The sequence below is a fragment of the Galeopterus variegatus genome, unplaced genomic scaffold (genome assembly GCF_000696425.1).
Source record: "Galeopterus variegatus unplaced genomic scaffold, G_variegatus-3.0.2 Scaffold283, whole genome shotgun sequence".
Classification (NCBI taxonomy): domain Eukaryota; kingdom Metazoa; phylum Chordata; class Mammalia; order Dermoptera; family Cynocephalidae; genus Galeopterus; species Galeopterus variegatus.
In genome coordinates, this window is record NW_007726394.1 from 506075 (window position 1) to 519399 (window position 13325).

General features: G+C 50.9%; 3 protein-coding genes across 3 annotated transcripts in view; 2 read left to right on the forward strand and 1 right to left on the reverse strand.

Moving 5' to 3' along the window:
- Positions 1–3652, forward strand: part of LOC103585881 (short transient receptor potential channel 2-like) — a 34970-nt gene extending 31318 nt beyond the window's left edge. The window contains exons 19-23 of the mRNA XM_008566986.1: positions 227–419; positions 957–1084; positions 1213–1291; positions 2093–2222; positions 3119–3652. Of these exons, the coding sequence (XP_008565208.1) occupies positions 227–419; positions 957–1084; positions 1213–1291; positions 2093–2222; positions 3119–3510 (922 nt within the window). The 3' untranslated portion in view covers positions 3511–3652. The remainder of the gene's footprint in view (positions 1–226; positions 420–956; positions 1085–1212; positions 1292–2092; positions 2223–3118) is intronic.
- Positions 3653–4120: 468 nt separating this feature from the next.
- Positions 4121–7027, reverse strand: ART5 (ADP-ribosyltransferase 5). The gene is made up of 4 exons (XM_008566987.1): positions 6968–7027; positions 5414–5942; positions 4572–4604; positions 4121–4481 (listed from the first exon to the last, which is right to left on the reverse strand). Exons 1-4 carry the CDS (start codon positions 7025–7027, stop codon positions 4375–4377), a joined length of 729 nt encoding a protein of 242 aa, XP_008565209.1. The 3' UTR covers positions 4121–4374.
- A 3079-nt stretch (positions 7028–10106) lies between these two features.
- Positions 10107–13325, forward strand: part of ART1 (ADP-ribosyltransferase 1) — a 12396-nt gene continuing 9177 nt past the window's right edge. Inside the window, exon 1 of the mRNA XM_008566988.1 lies at positions 10107–10139. The gene's annotated coding sequence lies outside the window, so the exon portion shown is untranslated. The remainder of the gene's footprint in view (positions 10140–13325) is intronic.

Consider the following 13325-nt stretch of genomic DNA (forward strand, 5'->3'; position numbering starts at 1 on the left):
TCCTGCCTGCTTCATGGGTCTTGGTGGTATCAGTCCACAGTATCAAGGGAAGGCTGAGCCCTTCTGGGCTGTTCATTCATGGGTGACAGCTAATTAAGTCAAAAGTACTAGTGCTAAAAATCTCAGGTAGGTTGTATGGTAGACATGTGGATCCGTGGCTAGGTCCTGGAGGGTGAGGAGTGTGTCTGCGTGGAGCTCTGGTTCTTCTCCCACCCCTCATTTTCAGTTTCAACGAGACATTCCAGTTCCTGTTCTGGACCATGTTCGGCATGGAGGAGCACAGCGTGGTGGACATGCCTCAATTTCTGGTGCCAGAATTCGTGGGCCGGGCCCTCTATGGCATCTTCACCATTGTCATGGTCATTGTGCTGCTCAACATGCTCATTGCCATGATCACCAACTCCTTCCAGAAGATCGAAGTGCGTGAACTGAGGCCAGCATAGGCCAGGGGAGAAGAAGGGAGAAGGGAATGGAGAGGAAGAGAGTGTAAGGGCTCAGGACACTTGGGATCCTGCTCTGCCTTCACTGTTGTCTTGTTTTGTGGCTTTGGAGCAATATTTCTCTGTAAAATGAGGATCTTAGTAGTACTGTTAGTATCTCCAGACACCAAATCTCGCGCTCTTTCCACTTTATGGTTGGGGGGAGGGGTGCATTGTGAAATAGTAGCAGGGAACATAAGGGAGAGGGAAGAAATGGGTGGGTGAGTGTTTGCAGGCTGGAGAATAGGCTGGGCAGGAATTGGATGTCAGGAGGATGAAAGATAATGGGGGGAGGAGAGGAAAAGGGGAGACAGGCAGGGGATATGTGGGTGATGGGTGACGACAGGGAGAGGAAAGTGGTTGGCACACTGGAGAATAAGAGATGTGAGGATTAGGGAAGAGACAGGCAGATTGAGCAGGCAGGAGGGCCAGGTGCCAAAGTGATCCTTGCACAGCCCCCTGCCTCCTGGCCCCCAGGATGATGCTGACGTGGAGTGGAAGTTTGCTCGCTCCAAGCTCTACCTGTCCTACTTCCGAGAAGGCCTGACACTGCCTGTGCCCTTCAACATCCTGCCGTCCCCAAAGGCCATCTTCTACCTTCTCAGGTGATGACTTCAGAGCTCTCAGTCCCCACCCTGCAAGCACCCAGCCCCCACACACCACCCAGCTCCTGCCCCCATTCCCCTTGGCCCTGTCCCCTGACTAACCTTTTCCCACCATCAAAATTTCTCAGGAGAATTTTCCAGTTCATTTGTTGTTGCTGCTCCTGCTGCAAAACCAAGAAGCCAGACTATCCCCCAATCCCAACCTTTGTGAGTGCCCCATCTGCTCGTTGTTGGTCTCCCTCATGTCAGGCCTTCAGCAGTATTGTCTGTACTATCCGTTTGTCTGCATGCCCCTGGCTTGTCTGTCTTTCTGGGTGTGTTCCCCAGAAAGCCTGTTCACAATTCCCACCCTCTTGTGTGGCTCTCACTTTCCTCTTCCTGCCTCTGCCCATTTTATAAATTTCCACCCCTGTGTCATCTGACTTCAACAGAAGTCCATGCCACCCTCTTCCCAAGCCACAAATATGCCCTAAGCGCCTAACAAACCTCTTTATCCAAAAGTGGGCCAAGATATGGTTGAATGTTTTCAAAAAAACTTAAGAAGCTAGGGGTAAATGCCCCACAAACTGGGAAATTGGAAGGCCGACAGAGGCTTGAGAGAAGAGTCTGGGCGTCCAAGGAGCTCACTTACCCTCGTCACCTGCTCCCTAATCCAGTCTGGCTTGACACAAGCCCATTCTTAATTCAGAATAGCATTACTGCCAGGTCTGTAGGGGGTTCTCCCGTCCTCGCTCCACTTCCCAACCCTTGCCCCCACCCCTACCTTGGTCCCCTCAGAGTTGGCCCTTCCCCAACTTTTGGCCCCCTATCCTCCTAACTTCCAGGACTGCCCTGTGAGATGGAGGCAGACCAGGGTCTAGGTGTGTGGCCTTCAGAGACAGAAAAGTCTGCAGACTTTGCTTTGGTCCTTTATTGCCTGGGTGGGATGGGGAGCGCACAGGGGTGGGGCTGGAGCAATGATTTGAGGAAGGCTGGGGGTGGATAACCTCTCTCACCCTCCCATTGCAGGCTAATCCTGGGGCAGGGGCAGGGCCTGGGGAGGGAGAGCATGGATCTTATCGCCTTCGCGTCATCAAGGCTCTGGTGCAGCGCTACATAGAGACTGCCCGGCGCGAGTTTGAGGAGACCCGTCGGAAAGGTTGCCCACCTGCAAGCCTTCCCCATTCCTGTGGGATAAATGCCCCACACACAGACTCACACCCATCATCCAGCCTCATTTATATGTGGCCCCATCCTACCTGCAGAGTGTGGCCCCTTGCACTCAATTCCCCTCTGACCCATTCGGGCATTTTTTTCCACTCATTTCATTACATCACTTATTCCTGCCTTCATTCGTGTGTTCATTTATTCTCTCATTCACTTCTTTACCCATTCACTCAGTTCATTATTTATTCATTCATTCACTCATTCACTTATTTAGTCACTCATTTGACCAGCATTCATTGCTATATACCCCTGTGTTCCAGGTCCTGTCTTGGAGGGAGGAGGCACTGTGTAGGGCAGGAACACCTGGAAAGCTTTCAGTCTGGCGAGGAAAGGAAACCATTGTATTAGGCAGAAAGTGCTTAGCTAAGAGAGACAAAAATTGCAGTGGGAGCCCAAAGGACAGAAAGAGCCTATCATTTTGCGAGGATCATGGGAATAATGGGAAGGAAGAAGGATAGCATACCAGAAAGTGGAGAAAGAGGAGGTGAAATTCGAACTGGGCCCTGAAAGGGGTATAAGCTGGCCAAGTGTGCATTGGGGAGAGAGCTGACAGGGCCAGATGTACAAATCCTATCCTTAAAATACCCTCCCTGGGACGTCTCATCCCTTTTCTGGCTCACAAGACTTTCCTTCTTTATATGTCCTAAACTCACCATCTCCCATTCCCACTCAGATTCATCTGCCCCAGGTTCTGCCTACTCATTTCTTCCGGTTCTTTTCCCTCAGAAACCCCAGACAGGGTGTCCACTGGGATTCTGTTGAGGGTAGAACAGGTACCGGACAGGTTCGTCTTCTGAAAGATGATACTCAATACTCCATCTCCTTCAGACCTGGGCAACAGACTGACAGAGCTGACCAAGACCGTATCTCGACTTCAAAGTGAGGTAGCTGGTGTACGACGGAACTTGGCAGAGGGAGGGACACTCCGGCCTCCTGACGGTGCCAGCATCCTCAGTCGCTACATCACCCGAGTGCGCAACAGCTTCCAGAACCTGGGCCCTCCCACCCCTGAGACCCTAGAGCTGACAGTGCCAGGGACTGTGGGGACCCAGATATCTTCAGAAAGTGGGCTTCAGGACACTGGAGGGGCTGGGACTCCAGCTTCTGGAGAGTCTGGCTGCTCCTCCCAAGCTCATGTGCTGGTGCATAGGGAACAGGAAGCAGAGGGGGCTGGGGACCCACCCCAGGAGGAGGATTTGGGGGCCAAAGGGGAGACCTGATGCAGTGGGAGGTCCCCTGCTCTGTTGCGGAATGGCAGTCTAGATGGGTGAGGGTGGGGGCTACTTAGTAGGAGCCCATGCTGCTTTCCTTGCCTCAATAAAGTTTCTGTTCTGGATGGCAGATGCCTCCTGAGTGTGAGAATCCCTGTCTTTTGATGTTTTGAGATCCTCCCCCCAACTTCTCCCTGAAATGGACCTTTTTGGGAGCAAGGCAGAGAAAAATGGCTTGCTCCAAGGTCCCAGGTGGCTTGGGCCTAGGCTCCTTCTTGGGCTTCCTCAGATCTTTTGTGGGAAGAGTTGTAGAGCAGGAGGCTGGAGGCCTGGGTTCATTACCAACTCTGGCCTGGAGCCAGTTGCTTCTTTCCTTGGCTTTGCATCTCTCATCTGATAAATAGGGCTGAGGATCCATTTCCTGCCTTCATGGTTGTTGTGAGGACCTCTCTAGCTGTTAAAGCTTCTGGGTTTGCAAGTTATAGTGTGTGATAGGGGTCTGCACAGGGGACCGTGTCTAGGAGGGATCAAGAAGTTACTCTTAGTCCCTCAGTCCCTGAGTCTGGCAAGACTAGAGTGGGGCAGTCTGGTATGAATAAACCAATCATAAAGTTCCATGTCTCCACACTGCAACACTGTTTAATCAAGTAGCCTTCACAGTACTTCCCTTGCTTGTCCCAGGAAGTCCTCGCCACATCACGAGGCTCCCTCAACCCTGCCATGGCTGCAGGTCTCCCCACATCCTGGTTGGGGAGATGGCTGCTGGGGCTGCGTCTGGAACCGTGTTCTTGCTTCTTGAGGCTGTTCAAAGCCCCCCTTCTTCATATGAAGATTACCAGTTCCCAGGACTCCTAAGTGGCAGGTGTTGGACTTTCAGAGCCCAGCTCCTGAGAGCTGGAACCCCCCAAGGACCAAGAGCAGGGTCTTCCAGGAGAGCAGAGAGAAGGCCCCCTTGGAGGGTGACTCTGGCTGCCCCTCTACTGGAGAGAGAAGAAAAGAAGATGAAGGGGTCAGCAGGGCTAGGGGGGGTCGAAGCAGCTGAGGGAAGAGGCAGGAGGGTGGTGACTCACGTGGTATAGATAAACAGTCCTGCATCTTCTCCCCTGCAGAAGACAGCACCGTGAGGACCCATAGAAGCTAACTCTCACACCCCCAACTTCCTTCCCACCAGACCTCAGGAGGGCCATTCTCCCTCTCAGCCCATCTTTCCCTTCACCTATAGGCAAACTTCTGACCTCCCTATCTCCTCCTTCCACTGGGAAATCTTTCCAGCTTGCCTATTCATCCTTGCTCTTACCCCAGCTCCATCACTCCTCCATCCCGTCCCTGCCTCAGCACTAGGGAGTAGCACATATGTGCCCTGTCAGCCCCATCAAGTCCAGGTCCTCCTGAGATCTGAAGCAGTCCTCCTGTCTCTTTCCTCTGCTTGCTAACCTCCTTAACCAGGTTCTGTTGGTCTGTTAGATTATATAGCAGCTGGAACATACCGAGAACACAGAGAATCATCTGACAATATTCACAAATCTGGAGAACACTTATAGGACCTCACAAAACCTGAGTCATGGAGGACAATAACTCCAGCTGACTTCTAGCCTTCAACTTTCCCCATTAACCAAGTGGACCTCCTGAAGGCCCTGGGGATTGTGTAGGGTCATCCTGTCTTATTTTACCCACCCTGACAGTCCTGCTTCCCCCATGCACAGCTCACCACCCAAATAGGCGCAGTTAAAGTGGCTGCAGGTCTGATTATTGCTCCAGAGAGTCACTAGGCTCTGGATTCCATCCTGGGAGAAGCTGGTGACCGAGAAGACTTCATAGGGAGGAATCAGCACCTCACGCTCTTTGCGAAAGACAGACAGGGCCTGGATAGGGGCCCCAAAGCAAGTCCTTAGAGAGAAGAGGGTGGCATTACCAAATGTGCGGGCCACGCCCTTATCCAGGGAGCTGGAGGCAAACTGGCCCAGGCGGACAGAGTCTCCCAGCCTCCTAGGTTCAAAGCGAAGGCTGTTCACACCTCGGAACACCACTGCCCCAGGTCCTCTGCCGCAGACCCCAGTGCCCCGCAACAGTTGCAGGGCCCGGGTCAGGTAGAAATGCAGGGCCTTGAAGGGGAAATGCCTCATGTAGTGCTCCCGGGAGACACCACTCCTCTGCACAGCCTGGTTCAGCTCCCTGTACAAGGTATTGGATGAGTTGGTATAGACCATAACGGCCATTCCATGCTGAGCTTTGAAGCCGGGGGGCAGAGTGAGGTTTTGACGACGTCTGTGCTCCCAGGCCTCCTGGGCTGCCTTCCAGGATTCCCGGAGCAGGTCGTGGTGGACCATCTCCTCCTTTAGCAGGACGGCTGCCTTCTCCTCCATCTCCTCCGAACAGCCCACATAGGCATCATCGAAGGTGTCTGGAGCCATGCCTAAGGTCAAGATGGAAACAGCCTGGGCCTATGGAGGAAGGAAGAGAGGGGCCACACAGGAAAGGGTATAAGTTTAGAGAACTGGGCAGGGGTCCTGGTGGCAGATCAGTTCAGAAACATAAAATCTCATTTCTATGCCCAAATATCTGGTGTATGCAATTTGGCAAGAGCCCAAGAAGAGGCTTAAATAACACAGGCACTGGAGTCAGACAGACATGGGTTCAAATCCTTATTTCACCGCCAACTACCTGTGGGATCTTAGGCAAGTCTCAACTTTTCTGGGCTTCAGATTCACCACCTATAAATTGAGGATACATTCAACTTCACAGAGTTATTTGTGAATAGCATAAAAGTCTTCACTTCTACACAGCCTAAAAGAGTTTTAAAGGAGTCTTTTAAGGTTCCTGCACGCAGTGGGAGGTGGGGCTAGACAACCTCCAAGCGCTTTTTCAGCTCTAAGAGTTGGTATGTAGGTGATATACAAATCCACAGCCAATGTTCAATTAATTACCTGACCCCCATCCGCATTCTCCTCCCACTCTTTCCCTCTCATCCTTTGGGAAGCCCCTGTGGGTGCTCAGCCACCAAGCCAGAACATCGTCAGCTCTGAGACTCACAAGTCTTCTGCTCTGGAAGCCTTTATCCCCAAACTTGGGGTGGAAGTTGGGTGTGAGGTGAAGCCCTGGCCTGGGCAGGGCTGCAGGGCAGCAGCACACAGGTAGCCCAACCGGGTGGGCCTAGGCTGAGGCTGTGATGGGGGTGAGAAGTGGGGAGGAGAAAGCTGGATGCAGTCCCTAAGGAGGGGTAATATGAAGGAAGAAGGATCATGGGAGAGCTGGGGGTGAGGTAGGGGGTCCAGGGAGAGGAAATGGGAACTTGGGCTCCCTGCAACGATGAGGTTCCTGAGAGGAAGAGAATTAAGGGGAGTGTAATCCCAGGGACGAGTCCCTGGGAGAGAGTTTTGAGGAGTCAGCCCCCCGTCCACCTTCTTAAGATCTGTCCCCGCCCCCAACCAACTGCCCGCTTCGTGGCAAGGAAGTTCCCCGAAATTACCTGACAGAGGGTGTGGAAGCCGAGGCAGCTGAAGGCGATCAGCAGAGCCATCAGCATCATCCCTGGAGGAGACTTAGGAGGGCGAGGTCCGGATGAGGGCGGGACCAGCGGCGGTGGAGAACTGGCTTTGATGGGCTCGGGACCGGGCGAAGCCCTGGACCCTTTCTCCTGCGGCGTGAGGGGTCCCTGGTCCAGGACTGGGGCCCAGGCGGGGCGTGGGCGGGGCCAAGGGCGGACCTAAGGGGTGGGCGGGCCCTTGAATTTTACTGTCCCCAGCACAACCCCGAGTCTACGCTCCTCAGACTCCCGCCGCTCCCACACTCAGCTTCTCCTGTCCGGGGACTTTTTTGAGACGCTAAAGGTGGGGACGTAATTTGGCTCCGCCTGGAGTCGGGAGAGGGCAGGGGACCGAGGACCCACCTGTAGGTTGCTGAGGCCGAGAGCGGGAAGGAACGCTGACAGGACGGCGCAGGCCGGGGGCTGATGTCATGAGACAGGGAGACCCCCACTCATGACATACGCGATTCGCTGCCGCGAAACTGCTTGCTGTGTAACAAGGTAGATTAAGTGTTTGAATTGCTTAAATTTTGTTATAAAAATTGTTATTGTTTGCTGTGTGACAAGATGATTAAGTTTAAGTGGTGTTTGAATTGCTTAAAAAATGTTATTGTTTAAAACTCCCCCTCGGCTCTTTAGCCCCGCCTTGTTAGACGTGAAAAGCTACCTATTAGCCTGCACGCAGAGAAGCTTGAATTGTGTTTAATGATCCCCACCCAGGCTGCCCCTGAGCCACCAACAGGCTTGTTTCAGCTTCTGTCATCAGCTTGCGCTCGGCCTCCCCTATTAGATGATAAGTATGTAACTATATGATAACTTTAACTGTGTGACTAATGTAAAAATGTACCTTTTAAAAGTCCCTCTAAACTTCAATTCAGGGCTGCTTCCTTCCAAGACTTTTTGTTGGAGGAACAGTCGCCGGCCGGCCAATAAAACCCCCTTTTAAATTCTCAATTGGGTGTTCTGGTTCCTTTTCCGAGCGGCAGCCTCACAACAGTCCCGGCCCGCGCTGCGCAGTCCCCGGAGTCCTGCTGATAAAGTCCCGGCAGCTAACTATAGCCCCCGCGGCGGTAACCCGACGCCTCCTCCCCAGCTGCAGACACGCGGGTGGGGAGCGGCAGTGGTGGGCGAAGGGGCTGAGGGGCGGAACTCCCCTTCCCAACGACCGTGCGTTCCTTCTCCAGGACCCTCCTCGGTTCTGAGTAAGGCCAGGCTCGGGGAGGGGACTTGTGAGACTTCGGTCTCAGGCGCCCCCCCACCCCCCACAAGACCCCCGGCAGGGGTCGGCCTCCCCTTCCTGTCCCCCAGCAAAGAGGTCACCATGTGTGTATTCGCTGATACTGAATTTGCATACGGGCCACACGGTGGTTCATGTGCTACAGCATCTGAGCAGCACCCGCTCCCCTCCCTTCGCTTTATCCCCTCCCCCTCCCCCATCAGCAGGGTTGGACCCGCAGAGCTCTGTGTCTCGGATCCTCAGGGTCCAGCCCTGTGCCCGCCCTCAGATACTCTCTCTGGACCTCTCAGATTTAGGTGACCCCATGTCCCATGTTTACAAACACTAGCCTTCCCCCATCTCTTCTGGGCTTGTCTATAAATAACCTGGCTCTGAATTTTGGATGCCCCATGAGAGGTAATGAGAGAAGGGGACAGCTGATGAATCAGTGTGCCACTCAGGGAAGAGCTTTCTGACTGCCAGAGCCTGGAGGAGGGTGGAAGTCACTCCCTCAGAGTGGCTAGAGGACTTCGGGGTCCTGAATGTCAGGATTTAAAAGATGCTGCCTTTAAAAGATGGGGCCGAGGGCCCAGCCCGTGGCGCACTCGGGAGAGTGCAGCGCTGGGAGCGCAGCAGCGCTCCCGCGGCGGGTTCGGATCCTATATAGGGATGGCCGGTGCAATGCGCTCACTGGCTGAGCGCGGTGCGGCCGGTCACAAAAAGGACAAAAAAAAAAGATGGGGCTGAGGTAGGCATGGGAAAGGTTAGACCTACCCAAAGGACTCCCTCCCAGCTTGGCTCATTAATTTACCCCATCCCTGTCCTCCCATCCTCTCTGATTGTCAGTCAAATAAAGAGTTTTCTTCACCTAGATCCTGTTTTCTCCAAAAATTCTTCCTGTAGACCAAACAGGAAGACGAACTGTGTGTCCAGGCTTGGGGGAATGTGGGGAGAGAGGTGGAAAGAGTGGCATCCCCACAAAACAGTGCTTGTTAGGAAATTAGCTTCAAGACAAGTTCTTTTGCCCCCTTCCAACAAGAAGAGCCACCACTCCAAAGCCCTCCTAGATTAGAAAATCAAGAGTCACTCTACTGTTTACTGTTATTGTTAAAAACAGCATTTGCTTACATATTCTGCCAGGCTGTCTCTGTGGAGGAACCTGAGTGTTTGCAGTTGCTTGAACAAATGATACTGTCTGGGGACAGCTTGGTCAGCTGGGACAGCACCTGGGATCACTGCTTTGTCCTCTCCACCCTCTGGCTTTGGGAAATTGCCCTCCGGTTCCAAAAAGGCTCCAAGAGATGGAGTTAAATTTAGTCATTGGACAAGTGGGACAGAAAGTCCTCCACAATCACACAGCAAGACAGGGCTGGAGCTGGGACCCAGAGCCCAGCCTTCTTAATCTGAATCTTTCCTTGCACCTCATGTTAAGTCTTAATATTCACATGAAAGGAACAAACTATAAGGAGATGCTGTCTAAGGCCAGGGGAGCTGAAGTCTCCTCTCTTTCTCCCTGTTGGGTGATCGGACCACAGGGCCAAATCCAGCGAGGAGGCAGTTGTCCCAGCCAGGATCCTTAGAGCTTCAGCCCCCCTTCTCTCTGGTTTCAGGGATTCCTCTTTTTACGGGAAGAGCAATCGCTTCTCAGCCTTTTAGCTATGATCAAGTGTAGTATGGGAAAAGCACTGGCCCAGGTCACACTGGGCAGGGCTAGTGTTCCTGAACCTTGAGGAGACATCCAGAAATAGATGGGGGAGTGTCACATTTCTGAGCAGCTGTGTGGGGGAGGTAGGAAGAGTGTGTGGGATTGACAGTATAAAGGAGAAAGCTGTCTTTCCCCTCCCCTGGTGACCATTGCAGGAGACCAACACCAGCCCCCCCACCTTGGAGAAGGCCTAGGTAAGGGGCACACCACCCTCCTCCTGGGCACCGGGCAGGGAATGATTTTTTTGAGGTGAAATTTGAGAGGTTAGTGGTGGAATTTTAGGAGTAATGAAAAGTTTCAGGGAATCTTTCATGGAGAGGTTTGGGATACATAGGAAGGTTTGGGGCCACTGGGAAGTTTGGGATTCCTAGAGACAGATTTGAGGTCGCACTGCCAGAAGGGAATATTCATCAAGGTCAATGTATGCAGAGCCACGGTGGTGGTGGTGGTGGTGGGGGTGATGGCAGAGCCTTGTCTAGAACTTTGTTCTGTACTGCAGAAGCCAAGCAGTGGTGGTGGGGCTGAAGAGATCACGTTACTGGCAACAGGTTCGGCTGCCCTCTTGCACTTAACAAATGACCTGAAAGCCCAAAAGTTAGTGCACAGATTGGAAGCTTTATTCAAACAACTGGCAACTGGGGGATGAATAGGCTAAAATCATCCCATCTTCTGATACCTGGTCTGGGGGTTTTAAAGCAGAAAAGGTGGGAAGGTGAGGTAAGGGTTTGTCTTATAGGCAAAGGGGAGGTCTGTCATGGGATCAGCAGGTGGTCTGAATCACATGTCAAGGTCTCAGAATGGAATGGATGCTTGGCATCATGGAGTCTGAGGTTGGTGGATTGGTCAGTTTGAAGCCCTTGATATTGTCTCATGGCTGAGGTTCTTATTTCCTAGTGAGAACTCAAAGATGATAATCTCAGGCAAACACAATGGAACATAAAAATATCTGACTCAGATCCTTAACTAGTGTGAAGGCAATGTTCCTCAAGCAAGAAAGTTAGTTATTAGTCAGCTAGAGGGCTCTGTCCTTCCCCTGAAATTCCTTTGTTTACAGGTTGATTGGGAAAGTGGGAAAACCAGAACTTAGTTATTAATTCTTATGTATATAACATCTAAGTGAGCACAAGAGCATAATGTGGGAAACAAAAACAGATAAACTTTTTAAATTTAATAAATATTTATTGAACCCTTAATATTTTCCAAACATTTTTCTGGTTTTTTTTGTTTTTGTTTTTTTTTTGTCCTTTTTGAGACCGGCCGCACCGCACACAGCCAGTGAGCACTGTGAGCGCACCGGTCATCCCTATATAGGATCCGAACCCGGGGTGGGAGCGCTGCTGCGCTCCCAGCGCCACACTCTCCCAAGTGCGCCACAGGCTCAGCCCTCATATTTTTCTGTTTTAACAGGCCAACATGGTACCTCACTCTTTTGTTTTTGTGGGTTTTTTTAAAAAATTGAAACATAATTGTACATATCTGTGGGGTACAGTGTTGAATTTCCATACCTGTGTGCAATATGTGATGCTCAAATCAAGATAATTAGTATATTCAACATTGCATGATGTAATCATTTTTTGTGGCCCTTTACAATTTCTTGCTAACCCCCTACCCCCAAAAGACAAGCTTTTTTTTTTTTTTTTTTTTTAAAGATGACTGGTAAGGGGATCTTAACCCTTGTCTTGGTGTAGTCAGCACCACGCTCTCCCAAGTGAGCCATGGCCTGCCCTAAAAGACAAGCTTTTTTTTTTTTTTTAAAGATGACTGGTAAGGGGATCTTAACCCTTGTCTTGGTGTAGTCAGCACCACGCTCTCCCAAGTGAGCCATGGCCTGCCCTAAAAGACAAGCTTTTTTTTTTTTTTTTTAAAGATGACTGGTAAGGGGATCTTAACCCTTGTCTTGGTGTTGTCAGCACCACGCTCTCCCAAGTGAGCCATGGCCTGCCCTAAAAGACAAGCTTTTAAGAAAGATTTTTCCTGGGACACAATTTCATATCTGTATAGTTTCAGACTTAGGTCCAGTTTTACAATTCCTCTGCTAACCTTAAGGACTTAATGATTATCAGTTTCTTGGAGTCGATACTAAAGGTCATACTTGAGAGAAATCAGGGTTCCAGGTATTTTGAGGGCAAAGCCATTGTCCTCTCCTGTTCTCACAGTCAGAAAGGGAAATGGGCTGCCATGTGTTTGAATCAGTTAAAATGGTCCAACAACTTCCCATGGGAGGGACTCTGGGGTGATTAACAATAGTTCCAATGCCTTCTAACTGCACCACTGAGTAACTCTGGGTTTTACTTCATCTGGGTACATGGGCTTTAAGGACACAGTATCTAAGGTCGCATTTACCATCCAGGAATTTCCATAATGTAGGGGGCCTATAAACCTCCCAGAGATGTTTAGATTTGGTGTCAGTTGTGTGCATGGTGGCCATTCTCTCACAGCTATCTCAGTTCCATCTGTACCAGTATGGTCATTAGTCCCAGAGATGTTTAGATTTGGTGTCAGTTGTGTGCATGGTGGCCATTCTCTCATAGCTATCACAGTTCCATCTGTACCAGTATGGTCATTAGTCCCTACTGAGTTAGCGTGCAAGTGCACTGCCCCCTCTTGAGTTTCAAAATAAGACTGCACAGTTTGTTGGGTTTTCTCTACCCACTTAACATGGCCTCGTTATTCTTTTGTGCTGTTTCCCATTTTTTTCCTTCTTTCTGGAATAAAATCCCTTCTATATGTGTTATCTTGGATAAAGAGGCTTTTTCCAGGGAATGCCTTTCTTCAATGGCTGCAAATTCAGCCTGTTCCATAATGCTGACGCTGGTTCCCATTTCCCTGGGAGATCTCTTTTTAGCCTCTGTGGGAGCCAATTCTGGTGCACCCACTGCAAATGTTGCCAAATTATATTAATAGCTTTAGCCCAATTGGGATATACAGAAGTGACCCAGAATCTCTGGGTGTCCCAAACCATTGTCAGGTGGGTAGATGTCACTCCTAAGTAGGCTTTTGTCTAAGTATTCCGTAAGGCTTCTGTTTTAGTCCGTTTTGTGTTGCTATAACAGAAATACCTGAGACTGGGTGATTTATAAAGAAGAGAAGTTTATTTGGCTTACGATTCTGGGACAGCTGCATCTGGCGTGGGCCTCAGGCTGTTTCTATGCATGATGGAAAAGTGGCAGGCAGCTGGCAGGAACAGCAGATCACATGGCGAGAGGAAGCAAGAGAGAGAGAGGAGGTGCCAGGGTCATTTTAAGCAATGAGCTCTCGCAGGAACTTATAGAGTGAGAACTCACTCATTAATCCTCCCACCCCCAGGGAGAGCATTAATCCATTCACTAGGGATCCACCCCCATGACTCAATCAGTTTCCAGCACTGCACATTGGAAATC